The 17,285-nt window shown below is 38.4% G+C and overlaps 1 protein-coding gene across 1 annotated transcript; it reads left to right on the top strand.

The window, feature by feature from the left end:
* Nucleotides 1-6,122: 6,122 nt before the first annotated feature.
* On the top strand, nucleotides 6,123-17,066 carry NKX3-2 (NK3 homeobox 2). Its single transcript, XM_044283470.1, has 2 exons — nucleotides 6,123-7,012; nucleotides 15,990-17,066. Exons 1-2 carry the CDS (start codon nucleotides 6,598-6,600, stop codon nucleotides 16,448-16,450), a joined length of 876 nt encoding a protein of 291 aa, XP_044139405.1. The 5' UTR covers nucleotides 6,123-6,597; the 3' UTR covers nucleotides 16,451-17,066.
* The last annotated feature ends 219 nt before the right edge of the window (nucleotides 17,067-17,285 follow it).

Here is a 17,285-nt window from a genome sequence, read left to right as displayed (position 1 = left end):
TGTAAAAATAATAATAATAATCAATCAGCATCACTGAATCTCTTTTTCTGGTAAACATAAAGGCTGATAAGACAAGAATATATAAATTGAGTAGTACTTCAGATCCAGCACTAGATGGCAGAGGTTAACTAGTAGCAATGATATGACAAGGTATCGGTTACTTTTACATGTTTTTATTTTATTTTTTTATATTTCATCATAAAAATGAAAGTAAAATCAAATATGATCCAGAAACGCAATCTTATTATTATGATCATTATTTATACTTATTTCCAAATGATAAAACGCATTCCATTGCGGGAAAAGAATATTGAGTAATGACCAATATAAAGGGGTTGATATGATTTGGAAAAAAAAATTGTAATTGATTACACTAATTAATAAAGCAATAACGTTTCACAGTTGCCACTGACATAACTCTCTCTCTTTACTGTGTGTGTATATATATATATATGTATAGCTGGATGCACGGAACCTTTCTCAAGCCAAGTGAAAGGTTCCGTGAGGGGACCGAAACGTTGCTGCTGTGACATGTGTGAATAAAGACAATTTTTTTTCACCATATACAGAGGTGTGCCGTGGATTTCTACAGCCACTTATACACCCAGAATCAAGGGTTGAACGCTGGCACCCGGATTATAGTTCGGAGACGTGCTGCCCTATCTTCTGAAGTATATATATATATATATAGTATATAACATGTACTGTACTAGAAATATATTCTGTAAAATGAAAAAGGAAAGAGTAGAAAACATTCAATATAAATAAATTATATATATATAATAAGCGCTCTCATCTTACATCTATTAGTTGGGGTACGCAGGGATTTAGGGTGCACTGTGCACTATTAATTTTTAGTGAAACTAGCGTGACTAGCAAGATGATTCATTTTATTGCATTTTTATTTATAACATTCTCTGGCTGTTGCAAAACTACTACTCCCAGCATGCCCTAACGGCCACAGTCTAGCCATGAGATACAGTGAAAATATGTTCATTTACTGCCACCAGCAGATCCTGGGGGATTTTGGAGGGATCCACAGAGACAATCTGCTGTCTTTCCACATTGTAGTCAACAGAGAACAAATTGAACAAGCAATGCAAAATATTATACCAGTTGTGCAATCTTTTCCATATATCATAGCCCCAATAAACCCATTCACATGAATGCAATACCAGCTACAGCCAATGGACAAGAGTGGCGCTGTTACTAGGGGGAATAAAGCCTATCCTAATCCTAATCCTGAAAAAAACCTATAGTTTGATGCCTACCAGCAAAAACTAAAGCAACTTTACTGACCCAGTGCCAGTCTGTTTAATTGCAGAAAACCTGGGAAATAAATTATTCCGACACCACAGTGGGGGTACATAGTCAAAATCAGATTAAGACTATATATATATATATATATATATATATATATATATATATATATATATGAAAAAATACACCGCCTGCACCTACACAAACCACTGTCATAGCTGCCCTGTTCACCCCAGACTATACATATTATGTATCAAAATACCTAAAAAAAAACACAGAAAACTTTATTTTTGTATGACTCTGCAAATTTTAATACTGAAAAAACTATAAAGCTAGGGCTCCACAGCAACTTTGGCCACGACAAGCATTGGGCTTGAGTAGCGACTTCTGGACTTTTGAGAATGTTGGGTCATGGTCACGACAACTTCAGATCGCAACGTGACCTCGTTCAACGCTACTCAGTGATCTTTGGTGACTCCTAATAAAGCTAAAAAAAAAAAAGGACACAAAATTCTAGAAATGTGTGAACAGTCCTAAGGGTTGCAAAAATAAAATAAAAAAGTCAGGGCCCTTAAAATGACTAAAAGCTGTCTAGTCATTTAGGACCAAATCTTCTGGTCATGAAAGGGTTAAAGATACCAATATGTTCATACATATCCTCCAGTGATTGCACCCATGATCCACTAGAAAGATTATGCTTATTGGCATATTACTAGCAGCCATCCTCCATGTTCTGCCTAAAACACAGGGCAGCCATGGCACTTGCTATGGGGCCCAAAGGTTGTGGGGGGGGGGGGGGGCAATTAGGTGCAGGGACATTGTACCTTTTTGTGAGGAATAACAATATAGTGGCTTTTTGCTATGGGTGGGTTTCCTGATATAGGATGCTATTATACATAACATTAATTATTGCCTTTTATGCTGCTGTTCTTATTTTGCTACGGGGCCCTATAAATTATAGTTATGCCTCTACTAAAATAGCATGGGAAAACACCACTTAAAGGGGTATTCTAGCCACTGGGTAGCTGATAAATGGGAGTTTCTCATAGCAACTTGCTTCTTTGAAGCTAGCTTGTTTTCTTCATATGTAATATCTATCTCATGTCTATCTATCCATCCATTTCTAATATATCTAATATTGATCTCATATCTATCTATTTATCTCATATCTATCTATCCACCCATCTAGTGTATAAATCTATCTCACATCTTTATTTTTAGATTTTTCACTGTACTGTAGTTTGTGTATAATAATTATATTGGCGTATGTAATAAAGTGCACACATTACACTGTACATGTATCCACCTTGTTTACAAAAAATAATAAATAAACAAATAAAAACACTTCCATGACAAAGATTCTGCCATTGTAGCTTGTGCCACACCCCAACACATTCCTGTAGTATGGGCACAGGATGCCACACAGCCGAAAGTCTTTAATACTGTGGGTACACAGGGCACATTTGTTGCAGACATTTTCCTAATTGTCCCTTTATCATGGAAGAGATTACAGATATCCATGCACATGCATCAGAAACCACCCCATACACATGTATGAATTCCCTGTGTGAACACAGCCTAATAGACTAGCTGTCTGTCTGCAGCTTGAAAGCCATGAGCTCTTCTGCTGGATGCCAGGGGGCAGCACTCTTCCTGTTGCCCGCAGACATGTTGGGGGTCCTACTAAATATGGCATCCAGTATAGCAGAAGTAATAAATCCCCTCTTCTGCACTTTACATGGTGGACCGTGGGGAGCTCCCTTTCCAGAAAGCCTATGAGATATATGAGGAAGAACCCTTGCATTACTCCAGTATTCTGTGGGGTTTCTTCCTTGGCAGGGAGGCTGGAAAACTACCTGGCTGCTCCTTGTTCACAAATTCAGAGCTGTATTGATCTTGGCCTATACATTAACTTCTTGGTGGGGTGAAAAATAAACTCACCTCCCTGACTATGTGGAGATTTTCTTCTCCTGGGGGATGAGAGGGAGCTGTGAGAAGAGGATCTCAGCAGGACAGGCTGCTCCAGGCACTTGCACAGGGAGGTGAGGAAGGGGTCTACTGAAGGCTGTTGAAATAAACATAGACCACCCAACTTGTGTGCCAGATCTCAGGAAGCCTCAGAGCCCCCTCATGTGTCATTCTCTGCTCTTATTCATGGACAGCTCACTTCTAGTGGTGTTAACACAATGCCACTTGGTGGGACTGTGCCCCCATTATAGGAGAGTTTATCTTATTGTCAGACTGTATTTTTACAGAGTGATTATGGATGAGGCTGTTAAACCAGGCATATCCTCCTAACCCTGCAGCCAAACACAAGAGGTCCACACAGAAGCTGCTATTGTCCCTCTACCTGCACCTGGGGCCATTATCTGATCCATCACACATTCTGTGGGCCCTGCCTGGACTAAACACACAATAGTCAGGGTATGAATCTGTAATAGATAAAAGATAGATAGGAGATAGATAGATAGATAGATAGATAGATAGATAGATAGATAGATAGAATATAAATAGATAGATGAAAAGATAGATATGATATAGATAGATATTAGATAGAAAGATAGATAGATAGATAGATTGATTGATTGATTGATTGATTGATATTAGATAGATAGATAGATTGATATTAGATAGATAGATAGATAGATAGATATTAGATAGAAATTTTATAGATATTTGATAAATAGATATGAGATAGATAGATAGATAGATATGTATATAGATGACATAAATGAGCAGTCTAGGTCATACACAGATATATGCAAGCTAGCATAAAATAAAAATTATTTTTTTCATAAGGAATTCAAGAGAAATTAAAGAATTATCTTATTAATCTATCTCATATTTATCTATCATGTATCTATTTATCTATCTATCCATCTATCTTCATTTCTAGGTATGCTGTATTTATCTATCCATCTCTTATCTATTTGCTATGTTATTCCTATTATATGTATATGTAAGTTACTATATTTACAGTAATATACAGGACACACATATATCTGGTATAGGGAGATATCTGTATACACGCACTCGGATCATCCTGATTTATTCTTCAATTCTTTGGGTTCTGTGTAGAAATACGTTTTCTGTTCTCTAATATATATATATATATATATATATATATATATATACACATACTCAATGTACTTAGTTTCTAGGATTCTATGAAATCAGTGTTTTTAACACTTTTAGGAGACGTCAGAATTATGGAGATGAATATGTGGAGGAGAAATGTTGCGGACAGAGAATGTGAGCGGACCGCGGAGCTGACACTTCTCCAGTACAGCAGCCTCCTCACTGAGATGTCACTGCCCGCATATAACCGCGTATCAGCCGGGAGCCCAATAGTCACATATATAATTTATATGGTTAAGAGTAAAAATAAATAAATAAAAGATAAATAATAATAAATAAAAAGACAGGGTTCAAGCACTTGGCGATGGTCAGATGCTACTGACCTGGACCATGATTTTATTTATTTTTATTTTTATATTACCATTATAGCAAATGAAAGTGAGAAATAAAATATTGCAAACTTCTGTCATTAATACGCGTTCACAAATACAAGGATAGTCATAATAACTGTAATTGTTATATAGATTTTATTTCATAGTATTGCGGTATACTGCTGTCTTTTATATGTAGGCATGTACATGGATATGAGATATATAGATAGATAGAGATTGATTAGATAGATAGATAGATATGGGATTGATAGATAGATAGATAGATAGATAGATAGATAGATAGATAGATATAATATTGTAAATAAATATATGGATATGATATAAATAGAAATAGATAATATTGTAAATAGATAGATGATAGATAAATAGATAGTAGACAGATAATATTGCAGATAAATATATGGATACGAGATAAATAGAAATGTAGATAGTAGACAGATAGCTAGTACTGTAGATAGATACATAGAGATAGATAGATAGATAGATAGATAGATAGATAGATAGATAGATATAAGATATATAGATAGATAGATAGATAGATAGATAGATAGATAATGAGATAGATAGATAGATAGATAGATAGATAGATAGATAGATAGATATAAGATATATAGAGGGATAGATAGATAGATAATACTGTAGATAGATAGATGATAGATAGATAGATGATAGATAGATAGATAGATAGATAGATAGATAGATATAGATAGATATGAGATATATAGAGAGATAGATAGATAGATAGATAGATAGTAGACAGATAATATTGCAGATAAATATATGGATACGAGATAAATAGAAATGTAGATAGATAGATAGATAGATAGATAGATAGTACTGTAGATAGATACATAGATGATAGATAGATAGATAGATAGATAGATAGATATGAGATAGATAGATAGATAGATAGATAGATAGATAGATAGTAGACAGATCAGTATAGTTATATCTAGACAGGTGTGAACAGGCATGCTATAAATTATCACTCACAGATGTACTTCTCAGATGATAATGCAGATACCACAAGATACATTCAGTTCTTCTTCTGATGAGTTTCTGGAGATCTGATGAGCAATGAGTTCTTATTGTTACTTTAGGGCAGGCATTGTCCTCCATTACTTGTCTTCTGCTGGAGAACTTTCTCTCCTCAGAAGAAGTCCTCCCCCGACTACAGAAGACGCAAGTCCTGCTGAGAGGTCTAAGGGTTAACATTATTCCCAGTCCCAGCACAAGGTCAACATTCCCAGCCCTGGTCTCAGCCAATCAGCGGGCGCCCTGTCGCTGGAGCCAGCCTATCAGATCGTCCGATTCCCAGCTGTCACTCACAGGTGAGGAATGAGAGAGCAAGAAAGAGAGCAGGAAAAGTGCAAGACTGAGGAGAGAAAGAGACAGCAGCTTCCAGAGTCGGGAGAAGAGCAGAGAGCCACGGAGAGGACACCCCAACATCTCAGCCTGAAGGATGGGGAGCACCTAGAGTGCAGTGGAGCTGCAGTACAAGAAGAAGAGACCTTCTCCTGAGATGCACACAACTCCAGACGCCCTGAGGAGCACCAAGTGACCACAGGAGGAGCTTCTCACAGATCGGCAGCTTGGCTGGGGCTGAAGCTTGGAAGGTGAGGTCCCTCAGCTACCTGAGGAGGGGCTGCTGCAGACCACTGCCTGGATCACAAGCAGAAGACTGGAGGTGGTGACATTCCCTACATGAAGACTGGGATCTGCTCCATTGTTGACTAGCAGACTGTGGTGGTGCAGGAGGCCACTTCAGCTTTGGAGATACCTGGTGATGATCTCAAGGTGCATGGGATCTCACCTCCAGTGATCACCCTTACAATCTGTGGAGATCCAGCCTCCAGATCCCGTCCAAATGGCTTTGCGCAGCTCCAGTTCCTTAACCCCTTTTTCCATCCAGGCCATCCTTAACAAAAAGGAGGAACGTGGGGTGTCCTTCCCCAGGCTGGGGCGCCTGCTCCCCACCGCCGCCTGTGGCCCCACAACCACCCCCCATCCCTCCTGCTGCTGGAGGCTCTTTGGGGAGGTGGGGGCAGAAGGACTGGCATCTCCAGGGGCTCAGGGGGTCCTGGCAGGAAGGGAGCAGGCTGGATGGGACTCAGACTCTGCCCTCAGTGAGGAGGGGGAGGCTGGAAGGACCGGAGAGGGGGACATGATGGAGGGACCCGGGATAAGGAAAAGCCAGAGGCCGCTGGAGGGGAGACCCAAGGAGGAGGAAGAGGAGGAAACCCCGGGCTGTAGTGACTGTGAGATGGCGGCCAGCGGATCAGGTACGGGTCGTACAGGGACACACGGTCACATCACAGTATACACAACCTACTGTATATACATAGTGTGCACACTATACACAACATGTATACACAGTGTGCACACTATACACAACCTATATACACAACCTATATACACAGTGTGCACACTATACACAACCTATATACACAATGTGCACACTATACACAACCTATATACACAATGTGCACACTATACACATCTATATACACAATGTGCACACTATACACATCTATATACACAATGTGCACACTATACACATCTATATACACAATGTGCACACTATACACATCTATATACACAATGTGCACACTATATACACATCTATACACACAATGTGCACACTATATACACATCTATACACACAATGTGCACACTATACACAACCTATATACACAATGTGCACACTATACACATATATATACACAATGTGCACACTATACACATCTATATACACAGTGTGCACACTATACACATCTATATACACAATGTGCACACTGTACACATCTATATACACAATGTGCACACTATACACATCTATATACACAATGTGCACACTATACACATCTATATACACAATGTGCACACTATACACAACCTATATACACAATGTGCACACTAGACACATCTATATACACAATGTGCACACTATACACATCTATATACACAATGTGCACACTATACACACCTATTTACACAATGTGCACACTATACACATCTATATACACAATGTGCACACTGTACACATCTATATACACAATGTGCACACTATACACATCTATATACACAATGTGCACCCTATACACAACCTATATACACAATGTGCACCCTATACACAACCTATATACACAATGTGCACACTATACACAACCTATATACACAATGTGCACACTATACACATCTATATACACAATGTGCACACTATACACACCTATTTACACAATGTGCACACTATACACATCTATATACACAATGTGCACGCTATACACATCTATATACACAATGTGCACACTGTACACAACCTATATACACAGTGTGCACACTATACACACCTATATACACAATGTGCACACTATACACACCTATTTACACAATGTGCACACTATACACATCTATATACACAATGTGCACACTATACACAACATATATACACAATGTGCACACTATACACATCTATATATACCATGTACACAGTATACATCTATATACACAATGTACACAGTATGCACAACCTATATACCATGTAAACACTATACACACAGATATATATATATAGATATATATCATGTACACCTATATATACCATCTATCCAGTGCACACAACGTATACCCAATGTAAACGTACATACATCAAAACTACTGACCAGACACCATGGAACTACAGACTTTATTCCATACCTACAACTATATGTCTATAGTTTATGTTTATGTTTATGTACAATATGTATCGCATATAAAATACATAAATATATAATAATTTGTTTAATTTACATTTTATTCATTTATATAAACACAGTACATATATCATATATACAATGGAATATTTAGACTTTCATAGTGTGTATCATGTGTATGCATATATGTACTATATATATATATATATATATATATATATATATATATATATGACATACATGTGAAATAAATAGGTGTGGGTTTGAAAGTTTACACTTTACATACTGTATAGATTTTTTCATTTTGATTCGTATATAAATGCCTTGTGTACACAGATTATATTACTGATGTATGACAAATAGAAATAGATAATACGCAGATGGCAGACACCACACGAGGCAGATGATGGACATACAGATGGATAGAGACATTGATCATTTATTGATCAATTTTTTTAGACGTTTGACATTATGAGTTTTTTGGGGAATTTACAAATAGAAATCTGTGTAAGATACAGAATATCGCTGCCTGTGCCCGTCCTGCAGCAGATCCCAGAACAGCCTCATTGGCAGAATTCTCTTTATAATATAATTAGTGGAATTTTCCTCAATTTACCGAAACTGAAAACTATCATTATGTAGCAACAACGAGGACGGGGAAGTGGGGTCTCCGCATGTCATATGTCACCAGCTCTGTCACCTGTGTCACAGGGGGATCTGGGGAGTGGTTCTGGGCAACAGGGAGGAGTCCCAAAAAGGAGTGTGTGTGTAATATGTATAATATGTGTGTGTGTAATATGTATAATATGTGTAATGTATGTGTATAATGTGTGTGTGTAATATGTATAATATGTGTGTGTGTAATATGTATAATATGTGTATGTATGTGTATAATGTGTGTGTGTCATCTGTTCTCTGTTGTGTGTATCTGTCTCTATGTGTCCTGTCTGTGTCTCCTGTGTGTGTCTCTGTCTCCTCTGTGTGTGTGTAATCTGTCTCCTCTGTTGTGTGTGTGTCCTCTGTCTCCTCTGTGTCCTGTCTATGTGTCTCATGTGTGTGTCTCTCTGTGTGTGTCTCCTATGTATGTGTCTCTCTGTCTCCTCTGTGTCTGCCTGTCTCCTGTGTGTGTCTATGTGGTGTGTGTATCTGTGTGTCTATATGTGTTTGTATATCTGTTGTGTATTATGTGTATGTCTGTGTCTATGTGTGTGTGTCTCTGTGTGTCTCCTATGTGTTTGTATAATCTGTGTGTGTATCCTATGTGTGTGTGTATCCTCTGTGTATGTGTGTCTATGTGTGTGTATCTGTGTGTATCTATGTGTTTGTTCTAGTGTGTGATGTGTGTCTAATATGTGTATAATATGTGTGTATAATATGTATAATGTGTGTGTATACTGTGTGTATAATATGTGTATTGTATGTGTGTGTTTTTGTATAATTTGTGTATATAATGTGCGATTATTATCTGCATCAATTATAATGAATGTAATCTGCAAAATTGTATGCTAATAAAAGATGAACTAGTTTATGTATGTGATGTATATTAAGACAGCTATTAATATTATTACCACTACAAATCAGATTAATGGAGCAATCGGATTCGGTAGCATGTGTATTTTCAAATCGTGGAAGATGTCACCTTGTGTCCTTATATGTGTGTTATAAGGGAGGGCGGAAATTGTATATTTGCAGAATGTGGATATTTCCCTACATTTCTGTATAAAGTGAAAAAGCAAAACTCATGAAATGCAAGGCCTGGAGTTAACCTCTGCCTCCAGTGCATTCTATCTATCTATCTATCTATCTATCTATCTATCTATCTATCTATCTATCTGTGTCTATCTATCTACCGTAATTATAAAAAGATAATGAAAACGACTTTTTGGCACAGACTGTAATGAAAAAGAATTTTGTAGATTTTTATTCTTGGAAGCACTTACGCTTTCCAGTATCATGTAAAAATACTGCAGAAGTGCGAGATTATATTAACTTTCTTTTTTTTTTTTTTCAATTAAATGAGCAGGTACATCTATCTATCTATCTATCTATCTGTCTAGCAGCATGTAGCAGTGATCTATAGATACATAGTGACTGGAGGATAACCTCATGCCCCTCTCCCCACTGATAAATTAACTTCTGCCCCCAGAATTAACTTGTGACCCCTGTGCTGGGCTCGGTGCAGTCAGTAATGATCCTCCACCAGCCTCTGTCCCATCACTGCTGCCATGTGTAATACCTAGAAATGCTACCATTACCCCTCCTAGCACTGGGAATAATGCCTATACCTGATATACTGCATCGTGTACTACACCAGCCCTTTTTGCCATGTATACACCTTCCACATAAAACATATTACTGCCCTGATCATGGCTCTCCTGACATAATAATACTATAAAGAGCTATTATAAACAGGAGCTAATAATGGAGCAATAGGATGGTATTATTTCATATGTATAATTCTTATCAATCAATGGTTTCTAATGCATTGCTATTTTTCAGGGTAGAGTGTAATTGCACCATGAAGTGGTTTGATGCTAGCCTTTATATATAGTCAGTAGTATTATTAGAGCTTATTCCTGGTAATAATCAGTGGGGTATCATTAGAAACAGCATATGTCCTAGAGGCAATATTGTAGTCCCCATGTCATTGTGGTAGCATGCAGTGGTATTATTTGAGTATGAACAATAGGATAACGTGGTAATGGTATAGGGAATATATAATTAGGACAGTATGTAGGGCATTAGATGATGCAGTGCTGATATTAGAGCCACAATGTAATCATGGCAGCACATAGAGGGATTATGAAAGGCAGCATTTACAGATGGCAGAATGCAGAGGTATTATTAGAGCCACCATATAATAATGTTACCTGCTGGTATATTATTATGTAGAGGTATCATGTAATAATGTTATGCAATTGTATCATTATAGCTACCATTTAATAACATGTAGTAGTATTATTATAGCTAGCATGTCATACTATTATGTAGTTGTTTTATTATAGCTTCCAGTTAATAATGTCATGTAGTGGCATTATTGTAGCTAGCATGTAATCCTGTTATGTAGTGGTATCATTATAGCTACCATTTACTATTGTCATGTAGTGTTACTATTATAACCAGCATGTGATACTGTTATGTAGCTGTTTTATTATAGCTACAATTTAATAATGGTATATAGTGATATTAATATAGCTAACATGTAATAATATTATGTAGTGGTATTATAATAGCTAGCATGTACCACTATTATGTACTTGTTTTATTATATTTACTATTTAATAATGTTATGTAGTGGTATTATTCTATCCACCATGTAATACTGTTATGTGGAGTTATTATAGCTGCCATGTTATAATTGTAGTGTGTAGTGGTATTAGTAGAGCTGGTATATGATGGAGAGGCATTGTAATCATGGTAGTATACAGAGCTATTATTATTGATAGTATGTAGCATATGTAGTAGTAATAACAGCATCAAGCAGTTATTGCATGTAGTAATAGTAGAGTGTAGTGGTATTACAGTTGACATGTTATAACTGGGATTTAGCTAGAATGTAATAATGATGGTATCTTTTGGTCCAGTTATGGGTAGCACAGAATAATAGAAGTATGTGATGGTCATTAGCCTACCATCATAGCCGTGTGTACTGTAAGGCTGGGCGCACATGTATTCCTTGTGTGCGGCCATTTCTTTTTCTTTTTTTTGCAGAGCTGGACACAAATGATATACATATGTGTATGTGCCATTCAGTGCACAGGTCCGGTGTCCATAACCTCATGGTATCGGACAGAAAAACCCAGGCTGCATCGGATGTATGTGATCTATAGTAAGGAGCGGCAGGGGCTTTATTCGAATTCGCGATATTTCACAAATATTTTGTAGAATATTCGTCATATATTCACAAATTTAGAGAATTCGAGATTATTTTAATGAATGCGAAAAATCGGCAATGTAAAAATCGCGTAATGCGAATTCGTAAAGCGAAATACAGACGTGGGTCACTTTGGCTACATTTTTCAAGCTGGTATAAGTTTCCTGGCACTGGAGAAAATGGTTGGCACGGCAGAACCTTAGAATAGATTTATACGCAGATAGAGTCAAGTGCTCCAATATATTCGCGATTGCGCTAATCGGCAGTGATTAGAATATTTTTTCGCACTACGCGCAGCTTCACATTTTAGCAGGTCTGACTACAGGTACTGATTGGTGCACTAAGTATTGTTGTGAACTTGACATTGCTTCCTTCTCATTGGCTCACAAGCAAGAAGCAGAGAGGAATCATGTGTTCAGATGGAAAAAAATGCTGAATATTCGATATATTAGAACGATATTATAAATATTCGCCAATTCTCGAAGTGACGATATTTGCAATAAAAATTTGCTATTAGAATATTCGTGCTCAACACTAGTGATGTATCCTTTAGAAAACTATGGGATCAATTCTGGCTTAAATTCCCCCCTGGCATTTCTGCACGGAACCGAAGGGAAACGTGAAAGGGTCCTAACAATAGCGGTAAGAGGTGGTCAGTGAAGGATGAACTGCTAGGCCAGCTCTTGCATCTGTAGCAGTAATGCCACCCGCCACTTTGAGAAGACCGCCCCTGTATCTAGACGAGATTTCCTCTGTTTTCAGCTCCATTGAGTCCTATGCATACTCGCCATCTTCTTTAGGGGGCCCATCCCTTTGGAAGAACATTTTTTAAATGCAATTTTGGGTGGTTGTCTCAAAGGGGTTTCACTGCCTGATGAAGGTAAAGCAGCGTGTAATGGTATTGCTATGCTATAAGTGGCTGCATGGCTAGGAGGGAACAGCATACAATAATGGTGAATGATACATGATGGTAACGTGTGTACATACAGAAGCATATAAAGACATAAGGCTGTTATAATAATATAGTACTCTTATATAGCGGAGAATGCTGTCATATAGCATCATAATGTTATTGCAGCATGGAGGCACTGCTGTCCTGTAGCACTGGTGACCAAGGACAACATTTGCATGGAGTTTGTATGTTCTCCCTATGTTTGCATGGGTTTCCTATGAGTACTCTGGTTCCTCCCACACTGCAAAACATACTGATCGGTTAATTGGCTTCCTATGAAATTGACCCAGTGTGTGGGATGGGGAAATTGTCTGTGAGTAAGGGCTCATGCACACGACCGTATGTATTTTCCGGTCCGTAAAAAAACGGATCCGCGAAAACTAGGGATGACGTCCGTGTGCATTCCATATTTTGCAGAATGGAACAGCTAGCCCCTAATAGAACAGTCCTATCCTTGTCCGTAATGCGGACAATAATAGGACATGTTCTAATTTTTTCGCGGAACAGAAATACGGAAACGGAATGCACACGGAGTAACTTCAGTTTTTTTTTTTGCCGACCCATTAAAATAATGGTTTTCGCATACGGTCTGCAAAAAAACGCAATGGACACGGAAAGAAAATACGTTCCTGTGCCTTCACAGGTTGCGGAATTTTCAGCAACAAAATCCACACCATAAAGACATCCCCCATGTCCGCCTATGGTGATGAAAAGTGTCAGTACCTGAGTTCTGGAATTAGCAATCTGCAGCAAAACGGAACGCAAGTAAAGTTTTGTTGCGGATTTCCTGCAGCAGAAGGTCTCCATTCATAACCTACACTGAAATCTGCAACATTATTTACACCCAAAATTCACAGCATAATCCGTATCAAAAAACACAACCTGTACTGCATGTAGCGTGGATGTCGTCTCTTTAAAGATGGCGCCTGCCCTGGACCACTGAGTGCTTACCGTTTCGCACATCACAAATCGCAGACATTTAACCCCTCAAATGCCATGGTCAAATGTGACCATGACATCTGAGTGCTGAATACCTAGGAGCGCTATGCTCCATGGGCTGGAACAGCTACCCCAACGGCCCCTGTGGAAGGCTCGGTCCCTCTGAAGGATCCACGGCTGCCAGAGCTGTGTTCCTATGGAGGCCCTGCCTGTGGGGAACCACAGGAACACAGCAAATAGACTCCAATGCTAATTCATTGAAAACTATGAAAGAAGTGATCGGATGATTGTATGTTCAAGTTCCCTAGGGGAACTTTTAAAAAGCGTGAAAAAAACAAAAAAAAATCTATCTATTATAAATATATATAAATAATATTTTTTTTCTTTTTATTAAAATATATATATATATATCTTCAAGTCACCCCTATTCCCCATAATAAAAAATAAATATACAATAAAAAAACTATCAACATCACAGGCATTGCTGTGTCCCAAAATACCTGCACTATTTATCCCATACGGCGAACAGCGTGACAGAAAAAAAAACTCTAAATGGCTGATTTCACAATTTGTTTTGTCACTTTACCTCCCCAAAAAATGGAATAGAAAGTTATCAAAAAGTCACACACACCCTAAAATGGTATCAATGAAAAGTACAGATCGACTCGAAAATTTTGAATATTGTGCAAAGTTCATTTATTTCAGTAATGCAACTTAAAAGGTGAAACTAATGAGACTCATTACATGCAAAGCGAGATATTTCTAGCCTTTATTTGGTATAATTTGGATGATTATGGCTTACAGCTTATGAAACCCCAAAGTCACAATCTCAGGTACCCTTTGCTCGGGGGGTACGGACTAATTAGCTGACTAGAGTGTGACACTTTCAGCCTAGAATATTCAACCTTTTCACAATATTCTAATTTTAAGCTGCATTAATGCAATTCCTTTTAAGTTGCATTACTGAAGTAAATGAACTTTTGCACAATATTCTAATTTTTCGAGTTTCACCTGTAAATAAGTTATGGAGGTCAGAATATGATGATGAAAAGATTTTTTTTTTTCAAATATAAAAACACAATAAACGTGGTATCGCCGTAATCGTACTGACCCAGAGAATGAAGGGCACAGGTCCGTTTTACTGCGTTGAGAATGTCATAAAAACAAAACCCAAAAATCTGTGATAGAATAGTTTTTTTTTCAAATACCACCCTTTTTGGATTTTTTATCCAGTTTTTCACTACATAGTATGCGATATTAAATGATGCCGTTGGAAAGTACAATTTGTCTAGCGAAAAACAAGCCCTCATATGTCAGGGATGCACTCCAGCTGCTGTGAAACTACAACTCCCAGCATGCAAACATGCTTAGATGTTCTGATAACTCCCACAGAAGTGAATGAAGCATACTGGGAGTTGTAGTTTCTGAACATCTTGAGTGCCGGAGGTTGCTGATCTCTGGTTTATGTGAACAGAAAAATGTAAAAGTTATGGCTCCAGGAAGGCACACCAGGAGTGAAAAATGAAAATGCAAAAATGGAGAATTGACATGTCCTTGAAGGGTTAATCAGGCACATGGACTGATGGGAATAGTGGCAATCTCTTTACAATGCTGCATACTATATACTTGAACAACATAAGCTACAGGAAATATATATCATGCCATCGATCTATATTATATTGTTATAGCGGTATTATTATGGGGAGCATCACGCAATGTTACCATGAATGTGATGCTTTGGCTTTCTTTTTACTGTTTACCAATTGATTAATGTCTTTATTCTTTTTTTTGCCTGTGCATAGATCCCAGCCCCCCAGATGAAGACCCCAAATGTGATCAGCTCCACCTGGAGGCCCCCAAGCAGAGGAAGAAGCGATCCCGAGCAGCCTTCTCCCATGCCCAGGTCTTCGAGTTGGAAAGACGATTTAACCACCAACGTTACCTGTCTGGCCCAGAACGTGCTGACCTAGCGGCCTCCCTGAAGCTCACAGAGACCCAGGTCAAAATCTGGTTCCAGAACCGACGCTACAAGACCAAACGAAGGCAAATGGCAGCAGATTTATTGGCTGCGGCTCCAGCTGCCAAGAAGGTGGCTGTGAAGGTTCTGGTCAGGGACGATCAGAGGCAATACCAGCCTGGAGAAGTACTGAGACCCTCCCTACTGCCTCTTCAGCCTCCCTACTACTACCCCTACTACTGTGCCCTGCCAGGCTGGACACTATCTGCAGCTGCAGTGGCCACCTGCACTGGGGGGACGCCCTAACACCATCAAGGTTCCTGAAACATTTATTTCTCCTTACTGTCCCCCCAAGGACAGGGGAGCCAAATATTACCCCCTGTCATCCTGCTGACCTCATAGCAAGTCTTTAATCTGAGGGACACGACTTGACTGTAAGAGGAGCAGCATGTGCAGGCCTTGTCCATGGTATCCATGCTGTCCATACTTTGTATAGGTTTTATATATAGATCTAAATTTTAGGTACAAATATTTTTATGGACTGGTGTTATGCTGGTTGGAAACCAGTAAAAAGGGTGCTAGTGGAAAAGGGATGAAAGGCCTGGACACCCAGTCCCTAAATGATTGCCTGGGGCAACGTACTGACCCCAATGAGTTTAAAGGATCCTTTGAATATTTTCCACTAATTCTACTCCTCGCCTCTCTACTGAAAAATGTCTGAATTTCCTAGCACTTTTCTACTATACAAATACCTATTTTCATATCTAATGTGAAGATGTTGTTACATAGACATTGGGAGTTTCCTTTGAAAGAAAATATAGACTGTTCCACAGAAAGGGTGTCATCTTCAGCACTAGGCCTGACAGGCAGCCTACAGACATTGTGCACTCGGCCAGATCATTTACCCAAAGGCTTTGTGAATATTTTTTTAAGATGCTATACTTTTTTTCTAATTTATAAACTACAATTTAAAACTAAATGCTGTTGTGTTTTCTTCTTGCAAAGTGTAAATTGGCTGCTAAGGTCTGCTGGCCTTGAAGGTACCAGTAATACCTGCGCTCACAATGTTGCTACACAGATTTAGTGCAACTGATTGGATAACAGGGACGTAAAGTAAGAGCAGTTTGCAAAAGGTTTCTAG

Source organism: Bufo gargarizans, chromosome 1, assembly GCF_014858855.1.
Source record: "Bufo gargarizans isolate SCDJY-AF-19 chromosome 1, ASM1485885v1, whole genome shotgun sequence".
Lineage (NCBI taxonomy): Eukaryota > Metazoa > Chordata > Amphibia > Anura > Bufonidae > Bufo > Bufo gargarizans.
This window is presented reverse-complemented; position numbering and strand designations above follow the sequence as displayed.